This window comes from Suncus etruscus, chromosome 18, assembly GCF_024139225.1.
Source record: "Suncus etruscus isolate mSunEtr1 chromosome 18, mSunEtr1.pri.cur, whole genome shotgun sequence".
Taxonomy (NCBI): domain Eukaryota; kingdom Metazoa; phylum Chordata; class Mammalia; order Eulipotyphla; family Soricidae; genus Suncus; species Suncus etruscus.
In genome coordinates this window covers 36,645,909-36,666,942 of record NC_064865.1, presented here as the reverse complement: position 1 = coordinate 36,666,942, position 21,034 = coordinate 36,645,909, and the positions used below count along the sequence as shown (strand labels likewise).

Sequence of the window (21,034 nt, the reverse complement as noted above, 5' to 3'; positions counted from 1 at the left end):
TTGAAATGTTCCCAGGGCAATTAAATATAAATAAAAATATATACCTTTGAGAATAAATATGTCATATATTGCAACTGTTGCATATATGGTATATTTTGAAACTACGCAAGTGACTGATCCAGAGGAACTCAGGTATGTTACATACTTCTCAGAGGAACAATTCTCTGGTCCCTCATGTAACTGAAATCATCCTGTCATTCTCTATACCCAAACCCTTCAGCCTTCTCTTGGCTTTTCTCAGTCCCTTACAAGTGATGGTAATTTTGGGGGGCTTTTGTTCATCGCTTTCCCTAACTCAGCTTCAGGCTGGACTGGAATTCTGTTGAGCCCTCCTAGGAATCCCCAGTGGAGGCCCAGTGGTGGATGAGAAGAGGGCAGTGAGTGCTCCTCCCTGAGCCCAGTGTTCCAGGAGGGGCTGATGGGGGACCCTTAGCTCAGGCCTCCAGTGCTCAGGCCCAGCAGGAGGCAAAGCCTGTCTCAAAAGCAGATTTGAGGACTTGCCCCCTTTTCCTGGGCCTCTCAGGCAGCAGGTGAATGGAAGCTGAACCCTTGGGGCTTGGAATGTTGGGGTGTGTGTGCTCTGTCAGGGATGTGCCATTGTAGCCATTGTTGGGGCTCTGGGCTCCTCAGTGGGGGGAGCCGTGTCTTCAGGTCCTGTCCTCACACAGCCTTCCTGTCCCCATAACGCATTTCTTGAATATGGTAAAGCACGAATGTCACTTCTCCAATGGGACTGAGCGCGTGCGGTTTATGGACAGATACTTTTATAACGGAGCTGAGCATTTGCGCTTCGACAGCGACCTGGGCGAGTTCCAGGCGATGAAGGAGCGGGGGCGACCGATTTTCAAGTCCTTGAAGTCAAGGAAGGACCTCCTGGAGAAGCAGCGCTCCGCGGTGAACATATACTGCAAGCATAACTACCAGGGTACAGCGATCTTGATCAAGCTGCAAATAGGTGAGAGAGGGAGGGAATCAGGAAGGGAAAGAGAGGTGGGAAGAGAGAGAGACAGAGACAGAGAGAGATAAGAGAAAGATAGAGAGGAGAGACAAAGAGAGGAAAGAGAAAAGAGACAGAAGAAATAGGAGAGAGACAGAAAAGAGATAGACTCATATATGGTGTTGGGGATGAACCTGGGAGGATCACATGCATGTCAAGTGCCCCACCTGCCATAAGATTATTTTTAATCAATAACTCCTTGCTCTTTCCTTCTCCTCAGGACTCTTGTGGGAATCAACCTTTGAAAACAGAATCACCTGGACTTTTCTCAATGTAGAACTATTTAGGTCTGAGCCACTGATCAGCATCTCTCCTGAGATACGCCAGTTTTTCCACATAGTCTTGTCTATTTACTTACTTATTTGAATGTTATTTTAGTGCAGATTGATTGTAAGTAAACCGTAAAGGCATCTTCTAAATAATTTCTCCTTTTCTCTTACAAGTTTAGTTCCATATAAAGAAAGTATAATGACTATTAGAGCCATGTGTGGCAGTGAGACTCCCCCTGCCTCCTACTGCATGCACTTTTTGACATTAATCACAAGTTCTGATATTATTGTTTCTAAAAATCTGTGTATTTCCTTTTTTGGCTCATTTTATTATTATTTCATTCTTTGTGTTTGTATTTAAGTTGTGCTATATTGCAGCTATCTTGGACATTTTTATTTTTCTATCTCATTTACTGCTAACACTCATAAATATTCCTCTATATTTTATCTATACTGTAAAAACTTAAACTTAACTATGGTTTCCTTGCAATCATTAATTTCTATGATTTCATATAGTTCAACTGATTAAAATATAGAATTTGTATGAAAGTATACTTTATGTAGTTTTATGTTGTCATATAATAGGTTATAATATACATCATGTTTTATGGAATATGATAATATATATTTAGTAATACTGTATACACACTGTGAGTATAGATCGATAACTGTGTATGTCCTTCTGCCACTACCAGTATTTACTTCCATTTTCATGACCAGAATAAGCTTCTCCATCCCTTTCTTTTTCCACTCCCCTTTGGGTAGCCATCGTATGTTTTCATAGATCCTTTTGATTGTTTCTTAAATGACATTTGAAAGAAGGTTTTGGCTATTCATTTATTATTATTGTATTTGTTTTCTCGCAACCATATCCAGCTGTGTGTGGTCAGAGCATTTTGTGACTCATTTAACTCAGGGTTTAACTCTAGCAAGTAGGTGGGGAGACAAAATATGGTTCTGGAATTAAAACAGGGTCGGTCATATGTAAGGCAAGAACCATTATTTATTGTCATATATACAAATTAATTTGTAATTATTTTTGACTTGATTAATCTTGCTTTGCACATTTAACTAAAGATTAACCCATGTTGTCACAAATTAAATGGTTTAATCGACTTTAAGGTGTGCATAATATTCTATTGAGGATATAAAGCAGAATTTTTTTCAATGGAAATATGTTATATCTGATTCTTAATCTCCATAGCATTATCTATAAAAATTGCACTATTCCTAATTTCCTATACTTCACTAATGCTTGTTGTTTCCACTTTCTTATTTGCCATTTTTACTAGTCTGAGAGCATATCTTTCTGGTTCTGAGTTGCTAGTTTGTAGGGTGTTATGATAGTATTTTTTTTTTATTTCAAAGATTTTATGGTTAGAAAATTGATCTATGTCTTTAAAAACACTATTGGGTTTTTTTGGTAGAGGTTGTGTTGACTAAGTAAATCACTATATGATGAGCACTTTTACAATATTTATATTCCAAATCATAACAATAGATCTTCCCATTGCTTCATACTCTTTAAAATTTGCCTTTTGGGATAGAAAGATAGTACAGGGATTAAGGCACCTCTCTTGCTTACAATAGAACTCAATTCCATCCTCAGTACTGTGCATGTTTCCCCAAGCACCACCAGGAATCATGATCACAGACTGAGGCTAAAGCCCTTAAAACTGCAGGGTGGGGCACTGAAAGCAAAAATATAAAAAGTCTATAAAATTAATTTTACTAATTACATATGTCAGGTGTAAAGGCCTTTCTCCTAAAAAAATTTAAACAATATGATAAGAATGTAAGTGGGATTGTTTTCTATTTGCTTAGCCATTGCATATGGAACTTTATAGTTTTTTTAGCATTGGCTTGCATCCTGCCAGATTACTGCAATTTTATGAATTATTGTAGATGATTTTTGAAGGGCTTTCTCTGCAAATAGTGATAGTTTTTATTCTTGTTGTTCATTTTGCATTTCTGATTTTTTTCTTGCCTTATTGACCTAATGAGGATTTCCAAATCTATTACTAATGGTGAAAGTGAACATCTCTGTTTTGTTTTTTGATCTTAAGGGAATCTTTCAATTTTCACAATTGAGTATGATACTATTTGTGGGGTTGACATGTATGGCCTCTAATATGTTGAAAAATATTTATTCTGTTCATAATTGATTGGTTTTTTAAATGTTTTGATTTTTCCCCAGAAAAAGTTTATTCCACCATTTATTGTGGACATATATTCATACATCTTTGTATCATATTAAGAATATGAGACGATATCAATTAAAATTTAAAATCTGAATTTCAGTTTTTGCTTTATACTTCACATTTCCATTACTTCTCACATTATTCTTAAAGGTAAATATAGTGTTAATAATAGAAAATGAAGATGAATATTAAAAAATATTAAAGTTTTGATAATAATACGACATAGTCATTCTAAAACTATGTAGCTCCTGTAATCACACCTTAATCAATACAGTGCTTAATGAATTTGTTTAATATTTAAATGCCTAACTCCACACTCCACATTAATTACAAAAACACCATAAATGCTCACATATTTAAAATCAATTGGGCTATAAGGATTTTTTTTTTTTTTGATTTTTGGGTCACACTCGGTAACACTCAGAGGTTCCTCCTGGCTATGCGCTCAGAAGTCGCTCCTGGCTTGGGGGACCATATGGGATGCCAGTAGACTGAACTGTGGTCCGTCCTAGGCTAGCGTTGGCAAGGCAGACACCTTACCTCTAGCGCCAGTTAGTTACATGACATTGTATCACGATGTGCCACCTTGGTGCCTGTTTATATAGAAAGGTAAAAGAGCTTCCAAAAATGAGCTTTTTTTTTTCTTACTTACTTCTTCTTCCTAGTTAAGCCCCTGGTGACCGTGTTTCCTGCAAAAACTCAGACTCTGAACCACCACAACCTCCTGGTCTGCTCTGTGAATGGTTTCTATCCAGGTCATATTGAAGTCAGGTGGTTCAGGAATGGCCAAGAACAGGAGGCCGGAGTGATCGCCACAGGACTCATCCCTAATGGAGACTGGACCTTCCAGACCCTGGTGATGCTTGAAACAGTTCCTGAGAGTGGAGACATCTATGTCTAACTAGTGGAGCACCTAAGCATGATGATTCCCATTTCAGTGGAATGGAGTGAGCAGCTTTATGATCTTAAGAGTGTCTTCTACACTATGGAGGGGCCTTTCCTTATTTCAGATCTCCTTCTCTCCACGACATACATGTTCCATTCCACTTTTCTTCAGCACAGGTTCTACTGATTGACACTCTGATCTGATTGTTTAGAAATAATATGTATGTGGTATTGCCTAAAGATTCCTATCTTCTCTTTTTATTTTTTATTTTAGCACCATGATTACAAACATGCTTGTAGTTGAATCTCAGTCATAGAAAGAACACTCAACACCCTTGCAAATTCCCACTACCAATGCACCCCTTCCCCCTCCTCTCCCATCTCCTGCATGCATTTGAAACAGACATTCTTCTCTCACTCATCAAAATTGTCATGGCAGTTCTTAGTGTAGTCATTTCTCTAATTGTATTCACCACTCATGATCTGGTCCTTCTGGCCCTCATCTTTATTGTCTCTGGGCATTATTGCAATGTCTTATTTTTCTTTTCTTTTTTCCCCCATTTCCTCCAGGATCTCATGTTTTGTGGCATAGATTTTTTCAATGTAATCTCTGATTATCCTTTGGATCACTGTATTATTTGTAATGATCTCTCCCTTTTCATTTTAATCCTGTTTATTAAGTTTCTCTCTCTTCCTTCTTTATGAATTTTGCTAGTGGTTTATCAATATTGTGTAATTTTTTTAAAGATCCAAACTTTTCTTTTGTGACCTTTTAGATCTATTTTTGGGTGTCCACTTCATAAATTTCTGCTCTAAGGTATGTTATTTTCTTCTGTCTACTTATTTTGGGTTCATTTTGTTAATAGTTTTCTAATTTTATAAGCTGTGTCATTAAGCTATTTATATCAGCCCCTTTTTCTTTCCTGATGTCTACTTGCTACATTGATTTTGAGTCTGTGCTTGTTCTGATTACTCAGGTGTATTTCTTTCAGGCAGCAGAAGATTGGATTCAGCTTTTTGATCCATTTTGCCACTAAGTCTCTTAACTGGTGTATTATTGGCCTATTAAAGTTGAGAGAGATAATTGTCATGGGATTTAGAGATATCTTCGTGTGAAAGTTTGGTGTGTCTTTAGGCCTCTCTTATCTTAAAGTAAACCTTTCAGTTTATCTTTTAAGGCTGCTTTTGTGTCTGTAAAGTTTCTGAGCTGCTGGTTTTTCATGAAGCTATGTATACTTCCTTCAAACCTGAAAGTGAGTCTGGCTGTGTGCAGTTGTCTAGGCGAAGGATTTATTTTGTTGAGTTTTGTCAGTATATCCCATTACTACCACTCTGGCCTTGAATGTTTCTTGTGACAGGTCTGTTGTAAATCTTAAGGATGCTCCTTTGAATGTAATTTCCCTTTTTGATCTTGCTGCTTTGGGTATTCTATCCCTATCTGTGTAATTCTTCACAGTGACTAGGATGTGTCTTGGGGTGTTTTACTTTGGGTCTCCTTTAACTGGCATTCTTCAGGCATGCAGGATTGTGTTGCATGCAGTCTTAATTTCTGGAAGTTTCTCTGTAATGATATCCTTGACTGTTGCTTCTTACTGGGAATTTTTTTCCTGGGTATCTGGGATACCAATGATTCTTGCGTTGTTTCTGTTGCATTCATCAAAAAATTAATCTTTTCATTTGTTCACATTCTTTGAAGATCTTTTCCATTGTCTAATCATTTACTTTAAGGTTCTTTTCCAATGTCTTCTGCTATATGGTGTTCTCATCTTCCACCTCACTGACTCTGTCCTCAGCTGCTGTTACCCTGTTGGAGTAACTTTCCGTTGAGGTTTTCATTTCATTTGCTGAGTTTTTCAGTCCTCTTATACAGTTTAGAGTTTTCTGACTTCTATTGTTGTGTGGTCTGTTCAACTCGATCAATCCTTTCTTTGAGTTCTCTGAACATCTCCATATTTCTATTCTAAACTCCTTATCTGAGGGGCTAACTAGGTGATTGATACTTTTTGGATCATCAGAGCTGTTGTCTTCATTCTCTATGCAAGGTGTTGTCCTGCATTGTTTCCCTATTGCCATGCTCATATATAGATTTTACTACATGTTGTGGCGGGGTTCATGGGCTAGAAGATGTGTGTGGCTGTGCTGCTCTGGCTCCACCCTTATTGGGTGGAGACAGCTTGCTGTGTGCTGGATCCTAAAGAGGTTATGTTCACTGTCGTCTTCTTTGCTGCCTCACATGGGAAAACAGATTCCTATCTTCTAAAGACAGTTTCTTTTGGGTAGATGACAGGTTTTTATTATTTGACTCCTTAATGCTAGTAAATGGCTATTCTTGAGCTTGTCTTAAGTTCTCTGCTTCTGACTGAGACAACTCTGATACTGATACTGCTGCTTGAGCTTTCATTATGGTCTTACAAAAAGCACAATATGATGTTTAATAATATAACGACTTTCTGACATGAGTGTAGAGCAGTCTCAGCTCTGTCATTTGTTAAATCTGTCATGTAAGACAAGCAAATTTCCTTGATTCACAGACTTCTTATCATCAGCTGTGGTTGTGCCAATAGGTCACAGTTTTAATACTAAATTGAGTTTAATGCCTAAATATTGTTACTACTAAGTCATGTTTTTTCATTTTCTTTTCTAGAAATGGCCAGCTATTCTAGATCTTTTCAATTAGTTTCTTCTCTTTTCAAAGCAGCTAGTCTTTGAATCTCAATGATCAGAACTATATTTTGAGTTAAATCACTAAAATTATTTTCTCTTAGGAGCACAGACTGAATTAGCACAGAGAAAAATGCTGAGTGGAATTGGGGGCTTCATTCTGGGTCTAGTCTTCCTTGTTATAGGCTTGTTTATCAACTACAGAAATCAGAAAGGTAATGAATATTATAACTCAGATAACATATCCCCCTTAGATTTTTCTAAGAAAAAACATTTTATTTTTCCTATTTAAATATTTAAGATATTATTTTATGTATAAAATAAATTCAATGATATATTTTTATGCTTATAATATTATTTTGCTTACCTTTTGTTTACATATTATTTTGATTACACTTATCAAATTTGAGTACATTTGATCCTCAAAAAGCTTCCTTTACCTGGTTGACCTCAAATTTACTGGATATCACACTAAAAATAAGGCACTTCTTTTTAAAACATAGTATGTTGATACTGGTGGTTGGGTTAATGTTGAAATTTTATATACTTAAAACTCATATATCAATAACATTGTAGATCATGATTCTTTAATAAATATCAAATAATTTAACAATTAACATTTTTGATGAAAGGGTTAAAATTGTTAACATTCATGAAAATCTCAGTTTATAAATCTGGGATAATTAAGGCAAAGACACTAAAATTTATGAAATTGCCTTAAATTTACGTGTGAATCTTCAAGTTTTGTATGCTCATAGTTTCTGTTTTTCTACCCTGTCATTTTTGGTGATGGTTGTGATGTTTGATAAATCTCAGGAGTATGATTGGTCTGTTATGTGGAATCATTTTTTCTTTTGTCAGCATATTTTCTACCATATTATTTAGTATGTATATTTTCCTCTTCTTCTAGGAAACTTGGGACTTCAGCTCACAGGTAACATTCTTGACTCCTGTTTTAGAGATGTACTCAGTTTATCTCAAATACGTTAGTAGCGGTGATAAGAGGGTAGGCAGAGGAATTAGGATTGACTTTGGATAAATAATTGGCAAGTTTACACTAAAGTATGCTCTCTATTTAATAGAAGGCTGCTTGTAAAGTAGTTTTGAGCAGTCTAATATGACCCCCCCCACCTCAGTTACTGTAGGGATTTAATATTAGACCATTTGAAAATGTAGAAAGTTAACTTGAGCATTAGGTATGGACACAATGCTCTTCTTTCTTCTCCAGGACTTCTGAGCTGAGTTGAAGATGTTGATGCTCAAGGAAGAACCTCTGTTCCTGCTTCTTTATCATATGAAAGTTTTTATGCTTGGCTAGTATTCAATTCCAAGGGTACGCTTTCTTAGGATATAGTTTTCCTTTTCCTATGAACTTGAAAATGTCTTTATATATAACTTACCTTCTTGCCCTTATATGGAATCTTGTGAGTGTTCATTTGATATTCAGCTACTTCTGGTCCTTTTTGTTTTCAACCTGGTACTATATATATAGTGTATATATATGATGAGAACTATCTATTCCATATAGTCTCAAGAATTTGAACTAAAAGGAAATTCAAGGGTCAACAGGATAATTTCACTTATCTGCCTAAATTTTTATAAATGTTGTTCTAGAAGTCTCCAATGCTCATTCCCATATTATCTTGATCTTTGTGCACTGTTTAGTCAAGAATATTTTGCTGACTAAACGTAAGTTTTTAATACACATAGATCACATTGGCATTGTACGTGTTTGCTTTCTCCAAGACACAAATCATTTACATCATGAAATAAAGTAAAATAACATCAAAGAAAGAAATGTTGGTAACAGGGAAGGATAGGGCATATGAACATTTAAATTTATGTCCTCTATTATTTTTTTCTGTTGCTTTAAATAAAAATATTTAAACTTTAATAATTTTTTCATTAAAGTAATGCTGATTTTGTAATTTTTCTTGATCTTGAAATATTATGTGCCATGCTTACTTTTTGGTTGAGATGCATTATCCACTAAAATTATGTCTCAAACCCATATAATACAACACTATAACTCTAGTGAAAAAAGCTGTATTTTTGAGGTTTTCCAGATTATGTAAAAAACAAGTTTCTGAGAAATAAATGATAAAAGTTAGAAAAAATGTTGAAAGCTAAATGGAGTGTATGAAGACATTGACATACATCCCAAATGGAAGAAAAATAATCTAACATGGAATAATATTAAAAGTGCACTTGAATATCTATCTATCTATCTATCTATCTATCTATCTATCTATCTATCTATCTATCTATCTATCATCTATCTAATCATTCTCTTTCTTTTTTTCTTATTTTGGTTTTTGGGCCACACCCATGATACTCAGGGATTATTTCTGGCTATGCGCTCAGAAATTGCCCCTAGCTTGGGGGATCATACAGGTACCTGGAGAACTGCAGTTGATCCTAGGTTAGGCACATTCAAGGCAAACACCCTACCACTTGTTCCTCTCTCTAGCCCCTATACTCATTCTCCTCATTCTCTTTCTATAGAAAATAAAAAAAAATATTAGAAGAGACTACAATTACAGATCTTAATGTTTCACTTTATGATTTTATACCTTTTAAATATTGATGAATATTCATATGGTTAAGTAAGAAATTAAACTAGGAGTTGTAGAGATAGTACTGAGTGTAAGGCACTTGCCTTGCATGTCAGTAATGAGGGTTCAATTTCCAGCAACATCTATGATCCCCGAGTACAGAGATAGGATTGTACTATGCATATCACTGGGTGTGATTCAAATTCAAAATAATGAATAAATAATTTGGTAAATAGATAGAATTAAATGACCTGGAAAAATTACCAAACATATCTGGAAAGCAAGCAAAGTATATTAATGTTTTTGTGAACACTTTAAGAATTTGGAAAGTATAATTATGAGTAAGTATATAATCTAGTGTACAAAACCTAATTAACATAAAGAAGTTAAGTTGTAGTGTCAGAGTGATGGCACAGCTCATAGGATGCTTGACTTGCATGAGACTAAGTGGGGTTGGTCCCAGTTTCCCTGGTTCCCACATTGACCTCTTAGCACTGTCAGGAGTAACTCCTGAGAGCAGGATTAAAAGTACTTCTTAGCACCAATCAGTGTGGTTAAAAACTTAACAACAACAGAGGCTGGAGAGATAGCATGGAAATAAGGCATTTGCCTTGCATGCAGAAGGATGGTGGTTAGAATCCAGGTATCCCATATGGTCCCCCGAGTCTTCTGGGAGCAATTTCTGAGCACAGAGCCAGGATTAACCCCTGCCCGCTGCCGGGTGTGACCCAAAAACCAAAACAAACAAACAAGCAAACAAAAGAAAAACAAAACTTAACAACAAAATCAGGAATTTATATTGCCTTTAGATAAAGGTGACTAAATTGGTTGAGTAGATGTTAGATGCTTTTTCATTTGGGATCACACCTATGATGTTCAGGTTAATCTTGGCAGGCTCAGGAGACCAGATGGGATGCCAAGGATTGAATCCTGGTTGGTTGCTGCTAGACAAGTCTTATCTTGCAGTACTCTGGCTCTGTAGGTTTTTTTTATTATATAAGAAATTCATTTCAAATATAATATTTTAAAAGCAAATAATAGATTTATAAGTTTATTTCCAAATAATGGTTATTTCTCTGATTTTAGAGATTTTTGTATATGCTAGCTCTCAGCCTTTTATCTAATATGTTGAGTGCAAACATTTTTTTCCTATTCTGTTAGCTGTTTTATAGTTTTAGCCTGTTTTTCTTTTACCATACAGAAACTGTTTAGTTTGATGTAATCCCATTCATTTAGGTTTGATGCTATAGCTCTTGCCACTGGCATTCTATCATCAAAACCTTTTTTAGAGGTATCAGTCTTGAAGTGTTTTGCCTATTTTTCCTTTATAAATTCAGGACTATAATCCATTTTGAGTTGTTTTTTTGTGTAAGGTGTGAAGTATGGATCAATTTTTAATTTTTTACAGTTGGTTATTCCAGTTGTTCCAACACGTTTTGTTTAAGAAACTGTCTTTGTTCCATTTCAGATTCTTGGCACCTTTGTTAAATGTTATTTGGCCATATATTTTGGGGCATATTCCTGGGTATTCTATTCTGACCCATTGGTCTGAGATTCTGTTTTTGTTCCAGTTACATGCTATGTTTTCAGTATTATCACTATGGCTTTATAGTAAAGCTTCAGTTAGGTAAAAAATTGCCATTACATCTATATGAGGGTATGTCAATTATAGGCTCTGATAAACTAACCCATTTTTCATGAAATAGCCTGTCTCTCCAAATATTTTGCAATGTTTTTCTTAGTTGGGTGGCATAGGAAATTATAGTCTGGTACCATTAATTTCTTATGTGTGGGTGTTTGTGTGTGCGGTATGTGTTTAATTATTTATTCATGTAAGACAATATATTCTTGATGGACTAAATCAATCCAATATTCTTTCTTTTCAAATTCTTCAAGGTGTCTCAGACTTATTTATTTTATAAAAGGATCTCTGCTGAATAAAAATTAAATGTAAAAATAGTTTAAATAAAACCGGTTAATAATAGGGTTTCATACATATAAAGCTCCAATAATACCCTCCAGATTGTCTGCTTCCCTCACCATTGTCCCAGGATCCCCTCCATATCACCCCTCATACCCCCACTTTAGATACCTGACATTGGTAAGCTTAGTTCTTTTACCATTTTTCAGGTTTTATTGCCAGTAAGTTAATTTTGCTTTTAATACTTTCAACATCACTTTTGTAACTATGTTTAAATAATAGCCCTAAAATAATAAATAATAGCCTTACTAATCTGTGGTTGTGGAAATATATAATGTTGTAGTTAGATTAGAAAACATGAGAGTGTTTTCTTATTTTGTAACATGTCCAATAAGTAAATCCAATAAAAAAGTTCTGACAGAAAATAAGCAAAAGATAGACTATTTACATAAAGGAATATTCTAAGAGTAATCAAGTGTGAAATATTTATTCAAAATAACCATTATTCTGAGAAATGTAAATTTAAATATTGACATGATGCAAGATTTTTTCCTCTGCACAGGCAGATATAGTTGTTTTTTTTTAGATTATAGATATAGTTGTTTTTTCCAGATCCCAGCTCTCAGGGAAAGGATTCTCTCATAATTGGACTTTATTAGGATTATGAATGGTGATAACTTCCTCCAGGACTTCATGAGTGAAGAGCTAGGAGTAATCCTGAGCACTACTGAGTGTAGCCCAGAAAGCAAACCCTAAAAATATTGTCAACTTGACAGTATGTAAAATTTCAAATGGTTAGAAGGCCTCGAGCCAAGATAGCCAGAAGAAAAGTTCTGAGAATTTGTGAGGCATTTAACTAGAGAAGTTATCAAACTGACTGGTACTCAGCAGCACATAATGGATCTCACAGATAAACTCCACTGGAGAAAAATGCCATCACTTCAGGGGATTCATCTCCATATAAGGCAAAACTATGATAATTCAAAGCTAAGGAGTGTTTCCCCTGGGTTGTTGCATGTCGCAGCAAAGACCAGAATAGAAAAAGTATCACAAGTCTAGACCTGACAGAAAGCACCAAGCTTCAGTGCCTGAATGTGAACACAAAAGCACTCTACAGGCCCTCAGTTTAAACATAGAGCTAATATTAATAAACAGACTCTGGTCTTAGGCCTCTCTTGACCAAGGAGAAAGCTGCTATTTTTTGCCCACTAGGACTGATCTGGGCTTCTCCCCACAGGCTTGCCTCCTGAGCTGACCTGGCTTTGTCCCTTCCTCCTTTTACCCTCACCCCATCCCCTTGCCTAAACTCAACAGATTCCTGCTGCTCAATCAGACAGCAATCAATTCTCAATCAGAATTTATTTTTGTATTGGTTCTTCTGAGCTGTGTAGTATCAAGATTTCCTAAGCCCTCTAAGTGTGGTATAGCTACACCTGCAAGCCGCCTTTCTGGAAGTGAGAAGTGCCAGCCTCAACCCTGCCCAGCAGGGATCTTGCTCTCAGTTCTGCCCTATGGTACACTATTTCAGCCCCACCCTGCGAAGATCAAAGTCACAGAAAGTCCCCACCATTCAGGCTCCACCTGTCAGACAATCCACAGGCTTTTAGGGGAACCAATTCAGAACCACAGAAGCTCCTTCCAATCTGATTTCACAAGACTTAATCTCCAAGATGAGTAAAAAAAAAATACCAAGTGTACATGATCCAAAAAGGTTCAATTTTTGCATCTGAATATGCATATTAGATACTAGAAGCTGGCAGTTTTACCCATAGACAGGGTACAGGTGTCCCTAGGCCACCTAATGGTATGGACATTCCTGAGAGAATAAATGGGAGCTGCTATCTCTGAGGCATCCCAAAGTTGAGCCCTGCACATCAGGCTGGAACAGAGCTACTGAAATGATATTTTGCAAGAATCTCTTCATTACTATGAATATTAGCTTCCTAAAACGTTTTGATTGGGCACATGAGACCGTATTCTCCATTCATTGGCCAAGTTAATAGGACTTTAATGCTATAATAAATGCTGGACACCAGCAAATGCTATTCAGTAAGCATGCCAGCCATATCCTGGTGCTATAGGACACTGGTGCCACTAAGGCCCATTTGTCAGAAAAGTGCATAAATTTTAGATTTCTTAAAATTTAAAACTTTGTGTATAGCAATTTCAAACATAATATTTGCAAAGTATATGAGCGAATGTTTACAATACTGCATTTTTAATAAGGGATGACAAAGGAATATTAGGGATCTCTCAGGGATCTTCCCAGGCATTGGTTGGGAGACCCTATGTGGTGCCAGGACTCCAATCTAGATAGATAGATAATTCTATATCTCCCAAAATGTACAACAGCATCATACTTACTAAAAAAAAAACTTATTTTTATTTTGTTGGGGTCACACCCGGCTGCGCTCAGGGGTTACTCCTGGCTCTACGCTCAGAAATCACTCCTGGCAGGCTGGGGACTATATTGGATGCTGGCATTCAAACCACCGTCCATCTGCATGCAAGGCAAATGTCCTACCTCCATGCTATCTCTCTGGCCCCAATTGTTATTTTTGTATTATTAAAAACATGGCAAGGATATATTCATTTGGTGGTACTTATCAAAACATGACTGAAAATACTAAGTATAATAATAAAGCAAGAAGACAACAGAAGCAGAAAAGAGGACATAAAACAGCATATTTTCAGTGAAAATAATTGTTTATATAATTCAAGAAATCTAAAAATTATTGCTAGAATAATTGAGTTCAGATACTCATAACACACAAGACAAATATAGCATATTTTTATTTTTGCAATAAACATCTAGATACAATTTCATAAAAATATTATGAAAAAACATCAGAATAAGATAATTATGCATGATGTAAAATCTAAGGACTGTGCTGTATGCTTAAAATTAAAATAGACTTATGAGAGGGGCCAGAGAGATAGCATAGAGATAAGGCATTTATTTGCCTTGCATGAAGAAGGATGGTGGTTCGAATCCCGGCATCCCATATAGTCCCCCAGGAGCCTGCCAGGAGTGATTTCGGAGCATAGAGCAAGAAGTAACCCCTGAGCGCTGCTGGTGTGACCCAAAAATCAAAAAAAAAAAAAAAACTTGTGAGAATAGTCTCATACAAAGAAGACATAAATATATCCAGAGAAATGTGTCCATAATTATAAAGATGTCCACCCCCCCCAACTTGGTACATGAGTTTTATGCAGTTTCTATCAATGCATGAGACTTTTTAATAGGGCCTACAGCCAGCATGTTTGACTCAAGGACTACTTTCTACCTGCCTGAGGCTTAGAGCTTGACCCAGGTCTATGGTGCTGAGTCCTACAGTGCTGAGGCCAGTGGGGTCATACCTTGCCTTACTGTGAGGGCTCCCAGGACTATAGCAGGTGGTTCTCAGTGAACATACAGCTCCAGGGCCTTAGACACAGCAGATCTTCCTTCATTCCACTAAGTTCTTACAGGATATGAAGTTCCCCTAAGGATTGATAAGGATTGAATTACAGGGTCTTACACATCACACACTTTTGAGCCATATCCCTGGCTCCCAATTTTTGAAAATATATACAGAAACTTATTCAAATTTTACGTGAAAAGACAAAGCCATTGGTTCTTGTTGAGTCATTGCTCTTGCTGAGTAGACTCCTTAATTATATTATACACTGATTTTCTTATTTAACACTTTTAGCTGCATTTCCATTCAAAGTATTACATTTTCTGCCATTTTAGGTTTTAATTCTTTTTTTTTTTTTTTTTTTTTTTTTGGCTTTTGGGTCACTCCCTGTGATGCTTAGGAGTTACTCTTAGCTATGAGTTCAGAACCACCCATGACTTGGGGGACCATATGGGATGTTGGGGGATCAAACCGTGGCTAACCATCCTATGTTAGCCATGTGCAAGACAAATGTCTTGTACCACCGTTCTGGCCCCAGGTTTTAATTCTTATATGGTTACTTTCCAACCTTTTAAGTTAAATATATTTATTGTTGAAGATCATTTGAGTTACCTTTATATAGGAGATTTTAGAAATCTAACCTGTTGGTTATATTTTAGAAGCTTGAATTAGAAGTAAAATAAGTATCTGGAAGCACAACATTCAGTACCTGATAGGAAGTTAGTGGTCATTCATTATTAAATACCCCTTCAACTGTTTGTGTATATAACCAAGTCAAATAGAGTCAGGAGAACTCTTATCACAGGAATATCAGAGAATGCTAGCATCATTGTTTTAAGTTTGTGCTTTTTCATCACCTGTAACTTTCTTTATGATTTGAAAAATAAAGTTTCAGGTTTCTATCATTCTGTGTTTAGCACCTCAATTCTCTCTTCATTATTTACTTTATGTTGAAAATTCTCTACACTCTTTTAATAAATTAACCACATCTTAATTTATTCTTCAAAAGAATATTTTCAGCTTCAGAAATTCATATCTAATTTAGTTTTCTGTCTTATTCTAATTTATACTCAAGATAGATTTTTATTTAGTTTTAAAAATTATTATTTTTATTTTGGTTTTGGGGCCACACCGGGTGATGCTCAGAGTTTATTCCTGGCTCTACATTCAGAAATCGCTCCTGGCAGGCTTGAGGGGCCAGATGAGATGCTGGGTATCAAACACTGATCTGCCCTGGTTCGGCAGTGTGCAAGGCAAACACCCTATTACTATGCTATCATGCTAGCTCCTACTCAAGATTTTAAATGGGACCTTTTGGTTGAGATACATTGCAGGAAATAAATGATGCTGTCTCTATATTTATCCCTATTGGTTACAGAAAAAATAACCAACTCAGGAACAGTGGGGATTTCCTTTCCTCTACCTCTGTTGCACTCTTTTACTACTTCTTCTTTCTTTTATTTCCAGGTGTCACACCCAGAGGGGGAAAAAAGAGAAAAAAAAAGAAATCTGTTTCTACACAAAAATTTAAACCTTATTATTAAAACATTTAAGGATGAACTGACCAGTGGTCAAAGACTGTTCTCTCCTAGGACCATGCTGCAAACTTTGTGTTTTACAATTGAATTATCAATCAGAAAGAATGTTGGTTATTTCTCTTTTTGTTTGTTTGTTTTTGGGTCACACCCGGCAGCACTCAGGGGCCACTCCTGGCTCTACATTCAGAAATCACCCTGGCAGGATTAGGGGACCATATGGAACGACGGGATTCAAACCACCTTTCTTCTGCATGCAAGGCAAATGCTCTATTGTTGTGCTATCTCTCTGGCTCCATGGATGTTGGTTATTTCTGTATTTTGGTTTTCTATGATTTATCCAAAGAAAAGAAAGAGGAATAAGCTGTATATTTATTTGAGGTCAAGAACTTTCTTTGAGAATCAGTAACCTTGTTATAATAATTTTCCTTAATATGTATCTGTTCATTGTCTCTCCAAAACACTGCTAGTCAAATAGTATTTCACTTACTTATTTGATCCCAGTATTTCTGGCCCAGCAAACCACATATTTGTATCCTTCATATTTGATTGTTCTATGATCTTAATGTGATACTTTCCAAATCCATTTCTTTGCCTTGCCCACAATGCTAAACTTTTCCACTCTAGTCCCATTCCTTGTTCCCAAATTTTATAGCCAAAATAACATTTCCATTTACTATCATTTTCTATACTCATCTTATTTCATCTATCACACAAAGTATCCCAAATTTGTCTTTCATTTTAAAGTCTTGTTATATTTTTATGTATTTTTACATTTACTAATTACATATTTGTTTGTATTTTATGCACTTTCAGAATAAATGTCAAAATGGTATAACTTTTATTGATTCTGTGACTCTCAATGTTGTTAATGATAGTTTCTCATGTACCTCCTTCCTACAACACATCCATTACTAGTGTACCCATCTCCTTCCCACAAGAAATCCAGCCTTTCTCTCCTTCATTCCTCCCAGTTCAATTGTGTGTGCCAATTCCTCCATTACATGGCTTTTGGATCTTTGTTGCTACCTACAATGCATATCTTTAAGTCCCACAGATGAGAGAGGTCTTTCTGAATCTGTCCCTCTCATTCTGACTTTTACTCAGCATGGCATTTTCTAGTTCCATTCACGTTGCTGCAAAGTGCATAACACTTATGGTTTTTATATGTAGCTACTGCACCTCTAGTTGTGAAAAAAAATCACATGCAATATCTCATGGGGAAGGGGGAAATGGGTCTGGAGCAGGGCTGTCACAGAATATAGTGAAAACCAGGATGAAGTGAAATGAAACACAGGACTGTGGATTGTGGACTTTTCCACCACATGAAGAGAGAGAGAGAGAGAGAGAGAGAGAGAGAGAGAGAGAGAGAGAGAGAGAGAGAGAGAGAGAGAGAGAGAAGGGGGGGAGCAGGACTGTAGTATTTATTGGGAAGATAGAACAACTAACATGGGTAGAGAAGAAGTTAAGATAAAGAGCCTATCTATACATTCTTTCTGCCAGGTGAGTCTTAGACACATAAAAGAGGAAGTCATCATTGTTGAGAGTAAAGGCCAATATGCAATAACAGTTTAGGGTGAAATCTAGTTAATTCAACATCTACTACTCCCCTTTATCCTCCTCCACCTCAGTCTCACTTGGTAATTAGTAGTAACAAATGATAATTTGAAATCTTTATTGGTGATCGCTTCTATAGTCACTCCTGACAACTGCAACCTCTCCAAGGCTTCCTTAAATGGCTTCTTTATTTTCCAAGTAAGTCTTCTAGGATATCACATTCCTAATATTACATTGCCCCCTGGAGGCCTTCAAGCATAGCAGATGTGGTCCTGACAGGCGTTGGTGCTACAGGGGCCAAGAAGCAATGGATCCTCTGGCCTCAACAATTTATCGTATACCCTGGTCAGTCGAATATGACCCACTTGAATATTGCCTGGGATACTTTTATTTTCCTAAAAGTAAATCATAGGTCTCATTCTTGAATAGCATTAAGACATTACAATGTATTGACAGAGTGATTCTCAGAAGAAATCTCTGAGACCTTCTGTTTCAATTTTGTTATAAATTATAATGAATTATAATAAACTATAAATTTATTTATAGACATGTAAACATTCTTTCACTTTTATATTTTATAATTAATTTATTTAACCACCGTGGTTACAAAATTGTTTGTGATTGAGTTTTCATCTTGGTATGTGCAAATCCCTTCACCACTGCACATTTCCCTCTACCAATGTCCCCAGTTTCTCTCTCACACACCCATACCTCTCTCCCACCTATCTATGTCACTAAATAATTTTTACTGTATACTTTTGATTATTTTTTCAGAATGTCATATTATTAAAATAATACAGTATATAGAATTTTCAGTTTAAGATATTTCTTGACTTAATGATATGCACTGTTTGTTCATGTCTCCTTTTATGTAAAGATATCTTATTTCTTTCATAACTAAAAGATGACATTTTATAAATAAACAAGGTTACTTATTAACACGTTAAAAGATTTTTGGTTGCTTTCAAATTTTGATAGTTATGAGAAAATTTCTTATAAATAACTATGTAAAAGTTTTGGTGTAGATTTAAGTTTTCTTTTTTTGTTTGTTTCTTTTTTCAGGCCACACCCATTTGATACTCAGGGGTTACTCCTGGCTAAGTGCTCAGAAATTGCCCCTGGCTTGGGGGGACCATTTGGGACGCTGGGGGATCCAACCACGGTCCTTCCTTGGCTAACGCTTGCAAGGCAGACATCTTACCTCTAGCACCACTTCGCTGGCCCCAGATTTAAGTTTTCAACTCATTTGAGTGAATACCTGGAAAAGAAAAATTTGTAATAAAACCCAACTATATTCAAAAGTGACTACCATTTTAGATTAACACTAGCAATGAGTTAGAATTCATGTGCTACTAGATATTTTGAGACTACTCCGGACTTTATCTAGAAAGTCACTTTTATAATATTTTTTACTTTGAAATAACTGTAATTTTACAAGTTGCAATGGTGGTAGTGAGTGATTGTGTTTACCTCATCATCTAGTTCCCAAATTGTTTTTATATATAAAACAGTATAATATATTTTTATTATATAGCATCTTATTTAAAATTGTTTTTATATAACACATTTTCACATAAAAAAGTCTCAATGCAAAAATAAGTACTTACCTCTTAAGGCTTTATATTTGTGATCAGATTATCTTAGGACAAGTAAATTAAACATATTTGAGGATTACATTTAATATCTACACTGATAATATAAAATTATTTCTATATATTGATATATACACAATATATAAATATTTGATAACCTCTGAAAAGGAGACCTCTTTTCTAATAAAACTTTATTATATTTAGAAGCTCTCAAGGTCTTCTTCTTGGGACTTTGAAATCAGTACTGTGAAAGATCAGTTGTACCCTGGCCATACATTTTTTAAATGTAATTCCCTTCAAATATTTTCCTCAAAGATTAAATTCTAAACTAACTGGATGATTTGAAGAAATCACCAAAGAACGTATCTGCTATTTCCTTCTTATTGTGAGTTGAATGATATGAGAAAGCAGTGGCAAAGAAGTGTATAATCAATTCTCAAGTTATAAGTCAAAAGGGTCAGTGCTGCCACAGCATGGCAACAGCTCTGCAGATGCCCATGTCATGATAGTTGAAGTAACAGAGATCAGCTAAGGTTAATGCTGATACTGCCAAAACATCTGCCTTATCAGCTTTCTGTGTTGTAGCCCTTGGAATATAGTCAGTAACAACTTATCCAAGGTTCCATGGAGGCTGGTACACCCACAAAATCTTATGGAAGGTGGGTTCTGAAGAAATGCTCAGACACAAGCTGGTGTGACCACCTAGTTTCAGAGCAACAGAGCTCAGCCTCCTTAGGCACCACAGAGGACAGTTAGCAGCCTAATTCATTGTGATTGATTTTGAAATTTGTTTTTAGATATGAGCATATGCATAAAAACTTATTAGATTTGGGTTTATGTAAAATACTAAAGCATAAGATTCATCTCAGTTTGTTGACATCTTTAATCACTTTAGCAGTTCTCCCCAGCTTCATTAACCTAATAGAACAACTCTTAGTTGATTTTATTATTCATCTTGTTTTTGTTTATCGAAGTGAAACCATCACTACTGCTAGCTGTGAACACAGCTCACCAAGAGAAAGTGCAATGATAAGATTAGCTAGATTATTAGACATGGTTACCATAAATCAAGCTCATTAATAAAAAATAAAGGAAGCACTTGGAGAAATAGCAGCTTGCTTTACTCAAGATGTTTGTTTGTTTGTAATAAACCAATAAGAAACAAAAGGTGGGAAATCATAACAGACATCATAGTCATTCAAAGTGCCATCAGAAATTACTTTGAAAAACTTTATGCCATGAAATGAAAGAACCTAGTAGAAATGGATAAATTATTGAACTACTATAAACTCCCAAGATGGAAGCAAGAGAGTTGGAATACCTGACATATCTATCACTATCGAGAAAATTAAAATGCTAATTAAGTCTTCCCCCAAACAAAAATATAGGCCCAGATAAATTCACTAGTGAATTATTTCAAAACTTTAAAGACCTACAATCAATTTTTTCAGGATATTTCA

At 35.8% G+C, this 21,034-nt stretch overlaps 1 protein-coding gene across 1 annotated transcript; it reads left to right on the top strand.

Annotated features, from left to right (window-relative positions):
* Nucleotides 1-750: 750 nt before the first annotated feature.
* On the top strand, nt 751-4,368 carry LOC125995706 (HLA class II histocompatibility antigen, DR beta 3 chain-like). The gene is made up of 2 exons (XM_049764719.1): nt 751-955; nt 4,133-4,368. Exons 1-2 carry the CDS (start codon nt 751-753, stop codon nt 4,366-4,368), a joined length of 441 nt encoding a protein of 146 aa, XP_049620676.1.
* Nucleotides 4,369-21,034: the final 16,666 nt, after the last annotated feature.